General features: G+C 56.0%; 1 protein-coding gene across 6 annotated transcripts in view; it reads left to right on the forward strand.

Moving 5' to 3' along the window:
- The window catches only part of SPG7 (SPG7 matrix AAA peptidase subunit, paraplegin), a 54,789-nt gene that overhangs the window by 32,595 nt on the left and 7,069 nt on the right, over positions 1 to 15,125 (forward strand). For 4 of the 6 annotated variants that reach the window (XM_004058150.5, XM_055364546.2, XM_019011876.4 and 1 more), the window contains exons 10-13: positions 7,530 to 7,654; positions 10,902 to 11,004; positions 12,251 to 12,361; positions 14,809 to 14,924. In XM_004058150.5, coding sequence (XP_004058198.1) covers positions 7,530 to 7,654; positions 10,902 to 11,004; positions 12,251 to 12,361; positions 14,809 to 14,924 — 455 coding nt within the window. Of the gene's footprint in view, positions 1 to 100; positions 6,510 to 7,529; positions 7,655 to 10,058; positions 10,872 to 10,901; positions 11,005 to 12,250; positions 12,362 to 14,808; positions 14,925 to 15,125 lie in introns of those variants that run through there. The other 2 variants (XM_055364545.2, XM_019011877.3) reach the window with 2 other exon arrangements.

Here is a 15,125-nt window from a genome sequence, read left to right on the forward strand (position 1 = left end):
GTGAGGTGAGGTGAGGTGAGGCAGGCGGCTGCGCTGCTCTGGCTGTGTGGCGTGGACACCGAGGTCTTCGTCCTGTGAGTCTGCGGCCTTCTCCGACCAGGTGCCTCTCTTGACCAGCTACCCTCCCAGGGGACCATGAGGAAGCTCAGAGGAGAGACCCCCGCCTGCTCCTGTCTCACGGAGCCCACAGGGTCACGGAGGGCAATGGAGGGTCGTTCGCTCTGCTGGGGTTGCCTTTTGCACTGAAGACAGACACCACCTTTTTGAGTGACTTGAGCCCAAAGGCAAGCGTATATCAAACGATCTTCTCCACATAACCTCTCTGTGCCATCATAAGAATAGCTGCTTCCACCCCCGGATTTGCTCAGGCCTGGGAATCCGCTGACTGAAGGCCTCTTGTTGAGTGCCAGCTCTACACAAGTCCCTTTATGCAGAGCCACAGCTGTGCATGCTCAGCCCTGCCGAGGTCCCAGGCCAGGCTTTGTTGCTTCCGTTCATGGAAGTGCACAGGATGGGGCTGACGCTGTGCCGGTCGTGGGAAAATCTCACTGGGGAAGAGAAAAGTCCCAGCCTTGTTGGTTACGTCAGCCGGTCCATGGCGGTGTCCTGCGGATCCCGGAGCCCCCTGGGAAGGGCGCAAGTCAAAGAGCACTGGAGGCACCACCAGCGATGGACGTCCAGGTCCCGGCTCCTGTGCTGGAAAGCATTGATGGGGAGCGTCAGCGCTGACCACACGCGGGAGCTGCGGATGCCCAGCGGTTCACAAAGGCCTGCCTTCAACGTAGTCATCCCCTGGTGATGGAAGCAAGACGACAGCCCCTGACGTGCAGCCACACACAGAAAAGGCTGCTGTGAACATTTTATGCTTCGACTTTTTTTTTCTTCAGAGACAGGGTGTCGTTCTGTCACCCAGGCTGGAGTGCAGTGCCACCATCATAGCTCACTGCAGCCTCCACCTCCTAGGCTCAAGCAGCCATCCTGCCTCAGCTTCCTAAGTAGTTGGGACTCAAGGCTTGAGTCACCATGCCAGGCTCTGTTTTTTCAGTCTGTGAAAAATAAAGTCATCAGCATGTGAGCTTGGCAGTGCTTGCCGTGAGCTCTTTCAGGTCCAGGCTCCCAGTGTCTGGGCAGTGAATGAGGTCCTGGGAAGCCGGGGTCCTAGTCCTGGTCCCAGTGTGACCCGGGGACACCCCTACCTCTGTCCTTAATGTGGCAGTAAATGTATGAAGCACGCTCTGCCCTGGGAGCCGTGGACTGCCTGCCAGGTGGGTAGATGGGCGCTGGCAGAGGGGGAAGCTGAGGCCCAGCAGGAGCCGGCCGTCTGACTCACAACTCACGCCCGCCGACTGCCCCTGTACTCTCCTGGGGGTTGCGAGCACTGCCGAGCCCTGGGTGACGCTGGTGTGGCCAGGCTGGAGCGCAGAGAACCGCACTTGGGGTTCAGAGTGTGTTCTCCCACTCAGAAGCGTCGGCTCTGCCGGGAGCGGGATGGGGATGCAGCTTTCTTCCCCATTTTAGACCTCAGGTTGGAAGGGCGCACTCAGGTGGTAGCAGCCGCTTCGGGTTGGGCGTCTTGTGCTGTCCTGGTGCGTTGAGACATCCCTCAAAGAAAGCACGAGTACCCTGCACACCCACATAGCCAGGGCATCCACTGTCACCACTCGATGTGGAAGTCCTGTTGGTAAAATCTTGACAAGAGCCATTTAGAGAGCACGGGGGGAAATTCTCCCAGGTCCAAGCAGAATGGACAGTGAGCCTGGGGGACGGATGAACAGGAGGAGGCCTGGGCTTCTGGGCTCCGCAGGCAGGGAGGGGCCGGCAGTGTGGCTTATTCCCCGGGTGGACAAGGAGGCCTGGGCTTCTGGGCTCCGCAGGCGGGGAGGGGCCGGCAGTATGGCTTATTCCCACTTGAGTCAGCTCTTGAGCACTTGCTCGTGGCCCAGAGGTGATGCTGCTGTTTGTGCCCTCTGTCCTCTCAGAGGAAGTGGGTGCTGGTTCAGGGATCTCAGGCTCTGAGCGGGAGTGTGGGGTCAGGTCTAGCTTCTGTCCGTGGCTTGCTCCCTGTGGTGCTGCCTCTGCCTGCCCTGCCGTCCTCCACATGCGTCTCCAACGGGGAATGGAAGGAGCCTCTGACCCAAAAACATCCCCCAAACTGTCAGGTCCTGCAGCAAGTTGAGGGCCTCTCAGGGGTCCTGTCTGGGGCCCTGTGGGAAGTGAGGCTGTGGCAGCCGGTCCTTTATCCTGAGTTTGGTTGCTTGTTTTTTTGGACAATGTCTTAGGTCCCAGCGATGGTGGACCAGCAGGCAGCCCCGAACACTGAGGATACTGTGGGAAACCCAGGCAGGAGCTAAGGGGTGGGAGCTCAGGGCTGGGGGGTGCAGATCTCGAGGCCCGAGGGGCCATTTTCCCAGTGGGCGTCTTGACTGAGTTCTGAGTGTTTTCCAGGGCTCTGAACACAGCCCTTTTTTGGACGTGTGGTTTACGCACTCTCTCTGTGTCCCTTGTCCTTTCACCCTCTAACGGGGAACAGGAAAAGCTGCTCATTTTGATAAAGTTCAGTTTATCAATTTTTGCTTTTATAGATCTCGTTTTTACTGTGAAGTCTAAGAACTGTTTGCCCGCCAGGCATGGTGGATCACCTGAAGTCAGGAGTTCAAGACCAGCCTGGCCAATATGGAGAAACCCCATCTGTACTAAAAATACAAAGTTAGCCGGGTGTGGTGGCGTGTACCTGTAATCCCAGCTACTCGGGAGGCTGAGGCAGGAGAATCACTTGAACCCGGGAGGCGGAGGTTGCAGTGAGCCAAGATCACACCATTGCACTCCAGCCTGGGCAAAGAAGAGCGAAACTCCTTCTCAAACAAACAAATAAAAGAACTGTTTGCCTATTCCTAGATCCTAAAGATTTTCTCCTGTGGGTTTCTTTTTTCTTTTCTTTGAGACAGAGTCTTGCTGTGTCACCCAGGCTGGAGTGCAGTGGTGCGATCATGGGTCACTGCAGCCTCAGCCTCTGGGACTCAAGCCATCCTCCCATCTCAGCCTCCGGAGTACCTGGGACCACAGGTGTGTGCACCAACATGCCTGGCTAATTTAAAAAGAATTTTTTGTGTGGAGTTGGGGGTCTCACCTTGTTGCCCAGCCTGCTCTTGAACTCCTGGGCTCAAATGATCTTTTCACCTCAGCTCCTCAAAGTGTGGGGAATACAGGTGTGAGCCCCCATGCCTGGCCTCTCATGGGTTTCTTATAGAAGTTTTAGATTTAATTCATGATCTTATTTTAAGTTAACATCTACATGAAGTGGGAGGTTTGGTCAGTTTCATTTTCTGCCTGTGGAAAAGTGCTCCAGCCCCACTGGTCTGAAATGCTGTCTTCTTTCCACCAAGTTGTGCTTGCACCTTTGCCGGAGCTCAGGTGGATGTGGGGGTCTGTGCTGGCTCTGTGAGTCTGTCCTTCCGCACACAACTGGTCTCTCGCTTCTGTGAGACGAGAGCAGGTGGAGTGATTCCTCCTACTTTGTTCTTTACCAGAATTGTTTCAGCTATTCCTTTGCCTTTTCCTATAATTTTTAGAACACGCTTGTTCCTATCTACCAAAGTGTCTTGCTGAGATTTTGATAGGAACACACACCTCGTAGGAGAGCTAGAGTGAAGAGCAGTGACCGGCCCAGATCTGGGCCACACCTGTGATTCCAGCACTTTGCGGGTCTGAGTTGGAAGCGTTACTTTAGCCCGGGAGTTTGAAACCAGCCTCAGCAACATAGTGAGATTCTGTCTCTAAAAAAATAACAAAAATTAGCTGGCAGTGGTGGTGCGCACCTGTAGTCTTGGCTGCTCAGAAGATTGAGGTGGGAGGATCACTTGAGCCTGGCAGTTCGAGGCTACAGGGAGCTGTGGTCACCCCAGTGCACTCCAGCCTGGGCAACAGGGCGAGACCCCATCTCAAAAACAAAATAAAACTCAAAAAACAGTGACAACACCACACGCTGATGAGGATGCAAAGAAACCAGATCCCTTGTACGCTGCTGATGGGGGTGTGACGTGGTGCAGCCTCACTGGGAAACAGTTTGGCAGTTTCTTAAAAAACTAAACGTGTGCTAACCATATGACCCCGTGTCCACATGCGCTCACCACATGACCCCGTGTGCACCCTCCTGGGTGCTCATCCCAGGAAAGCAAAGACTTAGGCTCACACGAAATGCCTGGGCGCCGACGCTCATTTACCTGTAATAGCTAAAAACTGGAAGCGACCCAGGTGCCATTCAGTGGCTGAGAGCTGAAATTGGTGTATCCTTATCACGGTGTTCTACGCAGAAATAGAAGAGCTGAAACTGGTGTATCCTTATCACGGCGTTCTACGCGGAAATAGAAGAGCTGAAACTGGTGTATCCTTATCACGGCGTTCTACGCGGAAATAGAAGAGCTGAAACTGGTGTATCCTTATCACGGCGTTCTACGCGGAAATAGAAGAGCTGAAACTGGTGTATCCTTATCACGGCGTTCTACGCGGAAATAGAAGAGCTGAAACTGGTGTATCCTTATCACGGCGTTCTACGCGGAAATAGAAGAGCTGAAACTGGTGTATCCTTATCACGGCGTTCTACGTGGAAATAGAAGAGCTGAAACTGGTGTATCCTTATCACGGCGTTCTACGCAGCGAATAGAAGAGCTGAAACTGGTGTATCCTTATCATGGTGTTCTACGCAGCAGTAGAAGGAAACTTTCTTCCTGCAGCAACAAGGAAATGACGCCAAGTGAGAAGAGCCAGGCTTAGTATCATATGACTCCACTTGTACGAAATTGTCAAAATAACAAAATTCTGGGGATGGAGAATGGGTTACTGGTTGTCAGCAGTTAGGGGAGGTCTCCAGGGAGGAGGGATGCCTCTGGGGAGGGCGGTTCTGTGTCTTGAGGGGAGATGCTGGTTACATGAACGTGCGTGTGACACAGGTGTCCATCTGTGGAGCACACACACAGGTGAGAGCACATAGGAGTGGGGGCGTCTGAGCGGGGGCCTGGCGTTTCCATGTCAGTCTCCTGGCTTTGCCTTTGTTTTGCAGCTACTGAACGCGCAGCTGCTGGGGGACCAGGGCCAAAGGGACTGCTCTGTGCTGTTTTTGCAGTTTGTTGTGTGTCTGTTACCGTCAGAATACAAAACTTAAAAAGTCACACCAGGGATCCAGTCCCAGGAAGTCCGTATCCTGAAACCGCATGTCCCTGACACATAGCTGCCCAGGGGGAGCATGTGTCCAGTCCCAGGAAGTCCGTATCCTGAAACCACATGTCCCTGACACATAGCGGCCCAGTGGGGAGCACGTGCCCTGCAGGGTGGCCGCCCTGACACATAGCGGCCCGGTGGGGAGCACGTGCCCCGCAGGGTGTCCATCCTGACACATAGCGGCCCGGTGGGAGCACGTGCCCCGCAGGGTGTCCATCCTGACACATAGCGGCCCGGTGGGAGCACGTGCCCCGCAGGGTGTCCATCCTGACACATAGCGGCCCGGTGGGGAGCACGTGCCCCGCAGGGTGTCCATCCTGACACATAGCGGCCCGGTGGGGAGCACGTGCCCCGCAGGGTGTCCATCCTGACACATAGCGGCCCGGCGGGAGCACGTGCCCCGCAGGGTGGCCGGGCTCTGCTGAAGGGCGAGCTGTGCTTGAACCCGGCGCCGCCCCTTCTAGGAGCTCGCACTGCACCTCTTTGGCCTGGCTGCTGTTTTTCTTTGAGACCGGTGTTCCTATTACTTTTCCCATTTTTTTCACTGTTTATACAATCTTTCAGAATTCTGTATCCACAGCCCTGGCCTCTGCAAGGAAGGCACTCCACGACACTGAGCAGTAAGCCTTGGCAGGCCTTCCAGACAGCTCTGGAGGGGCCAGCTTGCGTCCCAGTCCCCACCCTCCCCAGCCTCTTGTTCCTTGTGTTATAGTGAGACAAGGCACTTGTGCTTCTGCTGCCTGTTTTTGTTTCTGAGTTTATGTTAAAAGTCACCGTGATTTTAAGGCACTGTCTTTGCCTTGGCGAGGTGGTTCTCTTCTGTGATCTCCCTTGTAGAAATGTGACTGGGACTCAGCATCCCAGCTTATCACATTCTGATGTGTGGAACCAGGGAGAATGGTTGTGTCTTTCAAAGTTCCTTTGAAATTCGGGAGCGATTTGCTTGGGAGTGGGGTGTGGTTTGGACTGAGCTGCTGTCCATACCTGGCGGCTACGGCTTTGTGGGGCTCAGGACAGTGGCCCTGGAGAAGCTGGTCAGGCCCCTCAGCCTCCTCAGAGCGTTCAAGGTCCTGTCCTAAGAACATGGGGTTGCTGGAGACAGGGTCTCACTCCATTGCCCAGGCTGGAGTATAGGGGCATGATCATAGCTCACTGCAGCCTTCACCTCCTAGGCCCACATGGTCCTCCCACCTTGGCTTCCCAACGTGCTGGGATTATTAAGGGTTTCTTACATTAGTCATGGTAGAAGATCCTGCTCTTTCATCATTAGTCGTGGTAGATCCTGTTCTTTTTTTTTTTTTCTTTTTTTGAGACGGAGTCTTGCTCTGTCGCCCAGGCTGGAGTGCAGTGGCGTGATCTCGGCTCCCTGCAAGCTCCGCCTGCCGGGTTCACGCCATTATCCTGCTTCAGCCTCCAGAGTAGCTGGGACTACAGGCGCCCGCCACCACGCCCGGCTAATTTTTTGTATCTTTTGTGGGGTTTCACCATTTTGGCCAGTCTCGTCTTGGACTCCTGGCCTCGTGATCTGCCTGCCTCGGCCTCCCAAAGTTCTGGGACTACAGGCGTGAGCCACTGCACCTGGTGGACTGGATTCTTTTAAAGCAAACCCATAGTTTTGAATCTTATATGCTCTGAGTACATTTCTTTAAATTCAGAGAAACACCACAGCATCATAACACCTGAACGTTCTTACGAGCATCCAGTCAGGTGTTCCCAGCAGCTTCATAAATCTCTTTTCACAGTTGATTTATTCACATCAAGGGCCAATCAAGGTTCACATCCACCAGGGATCAGTGATCGTTTCTGGACTCACTTTTAAATTCTCCAATGACAAACGTCAAGCCTGAAACCCAGGGCCTAGGGCCAGACGTTGAAGATAAAATGTTTCCAAGTCACAGCCTAAAGCTGGGTGTTAGCTAAAATGTTACAAAGTCACAATAATAATGACAGGGCGGTGGGGGGTGGGGGGTGGCTGTTAGGACTGGCTCCCAGATGGCACCGTGAGACAGGGAGACGCTCCAGGATGCTGTGGGAGCTCCCGGAGGGCCTTGGACAGTTCTGCCTCAGTAGCCAGCCCTAGGGACAGCGTTGCTCTTTTCACTTGTCAAAATAGGCAAATTCCTGTTCCTCCTGGTGATGTTGGCTGGGAGCGGTGGGGGATCACGGCTCCTAGTTCAGAAGGACCAGGCTGTTCCTTTCTCTCTGGGCCTTAGGGGGGTCTCTCTCCCTCCTGTGTCCTGAAGGGGAACATGCAGGGGAAATCTGTTGTGTCAGTACCCCCACCCTCAGAGCCACTGTCTGCTCTTTCCCCTCAGGAATGGGTACCACAGACCATGTCATCGTCCTGGCGTCCACGAACCGAGCTGACATTTTGGACGGTGCTCTGATGAGGCCAGGCCGACTGGACCGGCACGTCTTCATTGATCTCCCCACGCTGCAGGTCAGAGCCAGGACCCCAGCCTCTCCCACTCCACCTGGGCCGCCCCCACTCGTTCTGAGTGGTCTGGCCTCTCCTCTTAAGACACTTCTTGGTGTGAAGCCTGTCACAGCCCCACAGGTGCTGGCAGTATCCAGCGTGGCCCCCACATCGGCTGCACGCCCCCAGCAGACCTGCCCAACGGCTGCACTCACTGCTCGGGGTTTTGCAGTTCTGTTCACCCGCTATTGGTTTTCCTTTTATCCTGGGTGTCAGTCTGGTTTTTATAGCAAATCCTTTGAAACAAAATCCAGGAGGAAAAATTGTGGGAAACTTTATTCTTGTGTGGCATCACTTCCTTCCATCCGTAGCGTGGGCTCTGGGGATGTGGGCTCTGGGGACGTGGACTGTGCAGCTGCCCTGAAATTGGGGTGGGAGTAGAAGTCCTGAGGCCTCTAGCCTGATCCCTCCTCTGTCACAGGGCTCTGGTTGGACGTTACACTTCCTGGCCAAAGGGCCTTTGTTGCTGCCCTGAGGGAGCAGGAGTTGAGCTCATGGAGCAGAGGGTTTGGAGAGAGGCCTCGGGCTCTGCTGGTGGGTTAATGTTCTATCAGTGCAGCCCGGGGAGCGGGGCTGGGCTCAGCGGCTCTCAGCCGGTGCTCAGCCTCTGTTGGGATGGAGAGTGAAGGGCGGAGCAGAAGCCCTTCCCGCTGGGACACGGCTTCTCCAGGGGAGGGCGGCTTCTCCAGGGGACACGGCTTCTCCAGGGGAGGGCGGCTTCTCCAGGGGACACGGCTTCTCCGGGGGGGGGGCTGCTTCTCCAGGGGAGGGCAGCTTCTCCAGGGGACACGGCTTCTCCAGGGGAGGGCGGCTTCTCCAGGGGACACGGCTTCTCCGGGGGAGGGCGGCTTCTCCAGGGGACACGGCTTCTCCAGGGGAGGGCAGCTTCTCCAGGGGACACGGCTTCTCCAGGGGACACGGCTTCTCCAGGGGACGGCGGCTTCTCCAGGGGACACTGCTTCTCCAGGGGAGGGCGGCTTCTCCAGGGGACACGGCTTCTCCAGGGGAGGGCGGCTTCTCCAGGGGACACGGCTTCTCCGGGGGAGGGCGGCTTCTCCAGGGGACACGGCTTCTCCAGGAGACACGGCTTCTCCAGGGGACACGGCTTCTCCAGGGGAGGGCGGCTTCTCCAGGGGACACTGCTTCTCCAGGGGAGGGCGGCTTCTCCAGGGGAGGGCGGCTTCTCCAGGGGACACGGCTTCTCCAGGGGACATGGCTTCTCCAGGGGACATGGCTTCTCCAGGGGAGGGCAGCTTCTCCAGGGGACACGGCTTCTCCAGGGGAGGGCGGCTTCTCCAGGGGACATGGCTTCTCCAGCGGAGGGCGGCTTCTCCAGGGGACACTGCTTCTCCAGGGGACACGGCTTCTCCAGGGGAGGGTGGCTTCTCCAGGGGAGGGCGGCTTCTCCAGGGGAGGGCAGCTTCTCCAGGGGACATGGCTTCTCCAGGGGAGGGCGGCTTCTCCAGGGGACACGGCTTCTCCAGGGTAGGGCAGCTTCTCCAGGGGACACGGCTTCTCCAGGGGACACGGCTTCTCCAGGGGACGGCGGCTTCTCCAGGGGACACTGCTTCTCCAGGGGAGGGCGGCTTCTCCAGGGGACACGGCTTCTCCAGGGGAGGGCGGCTTCTCCAGGGGACACGGCTTCTCCGGGGGAGGGCGGCTTCTCCAGGGGACACGGCTTCTCCGGGGGAGGGCGGCTTCTCCAGGAGACACGGCTTCTCCAGGGGACGGCGGCTTCTCCAGGGGAGGGCGGCTTCTCCAGGGGACACTGCTTCTCCAGGGGAGGGCGGCTTCTCCAGGGGACACGGCTTCTCCAGGGGACACTGCTTCTCCAGGGGACACGGCTTCTCCAGGGGACATGGCTTCTCCAGGGGAGGGCAGCTTCTCCAGGGGACACGGCTTCTCCAGGGGACATGGCTTCTCCAGCGGAGGGCGGCTTCTCCAGGGGACACTGCTTCTCCAGGGGACACGGCTTCTCCAGGGGAGGGCAGCTTCTCCAGGGGACATGGCTTCTCCAGGGGAGGGCGGCTTCTCCAGGGGACACGGCTTCTCCAGGGGACACTGCTTCTCCAGGGGAGGGCGGCTTCTCCAGGGGACACGGCTTCTCCAGGGGACACTGCTTCTCCAGGGGAGGGCAGCTTCTCCAGGGGACACGGCTTCTCCAGGGGAGGGCGGCTTCTCCAGGGGAGGGTGGCTCCTGGCTTTTTGACTGTGTAAGAAACATTTTACATCAGGATTTAGACGCATGGAACACGTGTGGGAATTGGAAGTTTTGCCGAATAAGCGTTTGCTTTGTGTGACATGCTTCATTAGCTATTCTGCTATAATTTTTTCTTTTTTCTTTTTGATTTTTTCTTTTAATTTTTAGAGAAAGGGTGTTGCGCTGTCACCCAGGCTGGAGTGCAGTGCTGCGATCACCACTCACTGCGGCCTCAACCTTCAGGGCTCAAGCTGAGGAGCTGGGACTACTATGGGCGTGCGCCGCCGTGCTGGTTAATTTTTAGCAGAGTCTCGCTGTGTTGCCAAGGCTGGTGTCAAACCCCTGGCCTCAAGTGATCCCCACCCACCTCTCCTTCCAAGAGCGTACTCTTTTTTTTTTCTTTTTTTTTGTTGAGACAGTCTCACTCTATCCCCCAGGCTGGAGTGCAGCGGCGCGATCTCGGCTCACTGCAACCACCATCTCCCAGGTTCAAGTGATTGTCCCGCCTCAGCCTCCTGAGTAGCTGGGATTACAGGCACCCGCTGTCTTGCCCGGCTAATTTTTGTATTTTAGTAGGGATGGGGTTTCACCATGTTGGCCAGACTGCCCAGTTCAGCCTCCCAGAGTGCTAGGATTACAGGTGTGAGCCACCGGGCCCAGCCATCCAACAGTGTTCTGTTCATGTTTAAAATGCTGCTTGTGGCCAGGCATGGTGGCTCACGCCTGTAATCCCAGCACTTTGGGAGGCCGAGGCAGGTGGATCACTTGAAGCCAGGAGTTCGAGACCAGCCTAGCCAACTTTGCGAAACCCCGTCTCTACTAAAAATACAAAACTCAGTCAGGCGTGATGGCACACACTTGTAATCCCAGCTACTTGGGAAGCTGAGGCCTGTCCTCAGGGCGGGCACGTCGGGGAACCCCCCCCCCTCCGCCCCCAACAGACAAACATGCCGCACCTGTGGCAGTAACTGGGCTTGAGCCTGACGGTCTGTCCTCCCCTGGTTCTGGCAGGAGAGGCGGGAGATTTTTGAGCAGCACCTGAAGAGCCTGAAGCTGACCCAGTCCAGCACCTTTTACTCCCAGCGTCTGGCAGAGCTGACACCAGGATTCAGTGGTACGTTCTCAACCCGCAGCCTGGGCAGCGTCACGTCCTGAGGGCAGGTGGTGTCACCTGCGCACACAGCATCGAGGCCTCCTCTGTGGGGTGGGCGCTGCTCCTTCTCTGGGGGCCTCCGCTCAGTACAAGCCTGGGTGGGAGCTGATGTGTATGTGGGGCAGCAGGAGGTTCAGACGGCACCCGCACTCCGTCCTCCGCCCCGGGGTGGAAAAGCAGATGGTGGTTCCGGGCCTGTGTTGACTCCAGAGATAGTGGAGTTATGTTGCTTCCACACAGTGACCAGTCATCCCGGCGTTTCCCGTCAGACCCGGAGTCAGACCACGCAGTCCCGGCAAAGCCGCCTCCCTCTCACCCTCACAGTCTCTGTCAAGTTGTAGAAATAGCAATCATACCTCAAGATGCTTTTCCTGCTGTGTGGCTCACATTTTAAAAGTTAATGTCAACAAACCTCCCTTTTATTATGAGATGAATTTGCGCTTTGATTATTCGTTAAGGTCTTTCACTAGAATTTTGTGGTTACTAGAGAGCCTTTAATTTCTTTGCCATCAATGCTCGTGAGCTGTTAGGTGGAATCAGCCACAAGATGGGGTGTGGAACTAACTGCCCTTGGGAGGAGAGACGGGCGTCAGGGCGGATGGAGCCTGGCGGTTCTGTGTCTCGTCTGTGGAATGGCCTCAGTGGAACATGGTGCAAGTGCCTGCCGCTCTCCCCACCCCTGCTCCTGGCACCAGCGCCTGCCGCTCTCCCCACCCCTGCTCCTGGCGCCAGCTCCCCGTTCCTCTCTCCCACATGCTGTCACCAGCACTCTTGGTTCTTGGTCTCTTTTCCCTCTTTGTTCTTCCTTTTATTTATTTACTTATTTATTTTGAGACAGAGTCCTACTCTGTCGCCCAGACTGGAATGCAGTGGCATGATCTTGGCTCCCCGCAGCCTCCGCCTCCTGGGTTCAACCGATTCTCCTGCCTCAGCCTCCTGAGTAGCTGGGATTACAGGCGCTCACCACCACACCCGGCTAATTTTTGTATTTTTAGTAGAGATACGGTTTCACCCTGTTGGCCAGGCTGGTCTCAAACTCCTGACCTCAGGTGATCTGCCCACCTCAGCCTCCCAAAGTGCTGGGATTACAGGGGTGAGCCACCACGCCCAGCCATCTTTGTTCTTCCTCGAGGGCCCCTTCCTCCTCTTAAGCCCTGATAGAGAGCAGAAACCCACCCACCCACGCCGTGGCTGTTTGTGTTGACAGGGGCTGACATCGCCAACATCTGCAATGAGGCTGCGCTGCACGCGGCGCGGGAGGGACACACTTCCGTGCACACTCTCAACTTCGAGTACGCAGTGGAGCGCGTCCTCGCAGGTACAGGGGCGCGCCCTGGGTGAAGGCCGTCCTTAGCAGGGCTTGAACCCCAGAAATACCCGGGCAGGTATTGAGAGGTGAGGCGGATGGAACCGTCACACAGGAGGGAACACACGTTGCGTTTCAGTTCTGCCTAACTCATGTCTTTATGATACCTCGTACTTTTCCTTAGTTTAAAATATCACAGATTTACCTACGAGTAGACGCTCGTCCAACAGAAATAAAAAATGCCTTGCCAAAGAAAGTGAAAAAATAAAAATAAAAAATGCCCCCCCAAAAATAAAAATAATAAAAACTAAAAATGCCTTGCCAGCCTGGGTGTGGTGGGCTCAGCCTAGCCCCAGCCCCATGGGAGCTGAGCTCCAACCGCTGACTGTGGGCCGGAGGGCTGCTGCCGCCCATGGCCGTGGAGGGACAGCCGTGCTTTCAGCGCAGCAGGGGCTCTGCGGAGAGGTGTGGATCTGCAGCACCACCTCTGGTGAAACTCATGGTCCCGACCGTCAGTAGGAACGGGAGATGAGTTTTGGTGACGGGTGACAGGTGGGCTGGCCGCCTCTGACTGCCGTTCCGTGGCTGCTCAGTGTGGGGTCTGCGACGTCTGTGAGGAGAGAGGACCAAACTGGGAATCGGAGCTGCTGGAGGTTTCCATAGCTATGATGGTAACACCCAGACGTGATCAGTCGTCTCATGGAATGGAGTTCAGACCCGCGCTGTCAGTCTGAGACAGGTTGAACGTTTGAAAAGGGATGGAGTTCAGACCCGCACTGTCAGTCTGAGACAGGCTGAACGTTTGAAAAGGGAAGTGGTTCTTGCCCCAGGTGTTTGAGGAGCACGAGTCTCCTTTGTGAGCTATCCCTGCGAGAATTGAGTTCCTCATCCTCAATTCGAGTGAATTCCTAGCACAAACACGCCTCTCGCAGGTCCCCAGGGCTTCAGCTTGGGAAAGCAGTGGGTCCCTGCAGAGGAGTGGGGCAGCTGCTGTGCCAGACACTGCAAAACACACCTGGCTTCTCTCCGACAGCCCTGCGGGTCGAGAGGACTGGCGCTGCCTGTGTCTTACTGAAATTTATTTTCGTGTAACCATTTACTTTTATGTGGAAATTGATAACCTTTTGGTAATAGTAGCAAAGCAGGAAGGACTGAGTGGGAACTACAAGCCAGTTGAAAGAAAATACATGACGTACTTGAGTGCTCAGGACCACGAGCTGATTCAGGTTGTACAGAATGGACACTTACAGATGTGTGGAAAATCTGAGACAGGAAATGAAGCCTCACCAGTAAGCTGAACAGGGGAGATTTAATGCAAACATTTGTCCCTGTTTGGGCGCTGTGGCTCATGCCTGTAATCCCAGCACTTTGGGGGCTGAGGCAGGAGGGTTGCTTGAGGCCAGGAGTTTGAGACCAGCCTGGGCAATACAGCAAGACCCCATCTCTTAAAAAAAAAGAAAAGAAAAGAATAAAGAGTATTAGCCAGGCATGGTGGTGGAGCACACCTCTGGTCTCAGCTACTCAGGAGGCTGGGGCAGGAGGATTGCTTGAACCTGGGAGGTTGAAGCAACAGTGAGCCGTGATCGCACCACTGCCCTCCAGCCTGGGCAACAGAGTGAGACCCTGTCACTGACAGGAAAAAAGCCTTGTCCCTGAGGCAAAAGGCTTCTGAAGGGCTGAGTAGAAGCCATAAGGATCCAGAAAGTGATGGGGATGGGAGCTGCCCCTCCAGGTCTGAGGGGAGAGGGAAAGTAAGCAGGAAGCCCGTAACTCAGAGGAGACCTCTGCCCATCCTGCCAGGGAGAAAGTCAAAAGCTGCTGTTCTGTGACCCTTGCCCCGGCCCTGCGGCGCCCCCCCCAACCATGGGGCAGGAGGAGACACTGCTCAGAGGGTTGCACTTGTTCCTAAAAGCAGCAGGAGCTATTTCGATGATTGCAACATTTATAAAAGAAGAAATCACGACCTCCTTCAACAGCTCTTTGACCTGAAGAGTGTCATTTTGAGTTGGGGTGTCCAGAGCCGCGGCTGCAGCTCCAAGAGGCAGATGTGCAGAGAGAGCCTTGCTTTGACCACACGGGGCAGGAGCAGGGCCCAGCCAGGGAGAGGCCGGGGCCTCAGCTCACACCCCCTGGCATTCTTTTTTGTTTGTTTTTTGAGACGGAGTCTTGCTCTGTTGCCCAGCCTGGAGTGCGGTGGCATGATCTTGCCTTACTGTAACCTCCGTCTCCCGGGTTCAAGTGATTCTCTTGCCTCAGCCTCCCAAGTAGCTGGGACTACAGGCACCCGCCATCACACCTAGCTAATTTTTCTATTTTTAGTAGAGACGGGGGTTTCAACATATTGGTCAGGCTGGTCTCGAACTCCTGTCCTCAGGTGATCCACCCGCCTTGGCCTCCCAAAGCGCTGGGATTACAGGCATGAGCTACCGTGCCCGACTCATACCCTGGCATTCTTTCAGGGACTGCCAAAAAGAGCAAGATCCTGTCCAAGGAAGAACAGAAAGTGGTTGCGTTTCATGAGTCAGGCCACGCCTTGGTGGGCTGGATGCTGGAGCACACGGAGGCCGTGATGAAGGTGGGTCTTGGCAGGTGCCGGCTTCACGGGCCTTGGCCAAAGGTGACTGGGGAGTTCCGCCTGTGTCTGTAGCTGACTGGGGAGTCCCGCCTATGTCTGTAGCTGACTGGGGAGTCCCGCCTGTGTCTGTAGCTGACTGGGGAGTCCCGCCTGTGTCTGTAGCTGACTGGGGAGTCCCGCCTGTGTCTGTAGCTGACTGGG

Source organism: Gorilla gorilla, chromosome 18 (genome assembly GCF_029281585.2).
Source record: "Gorilla gorilla gorilla isolate KB3781 chromosome 18, NHGRI_mGorGor1-v2.1_pri, whole genome shotgun sequence".
Classification (NCBI taxonomy): domain Eukaryota; kingdom Metazoa; phylum Chordata; class Mammalia; order Primates; family Hominidae; genus Gorilla; species Gorilla gorilla.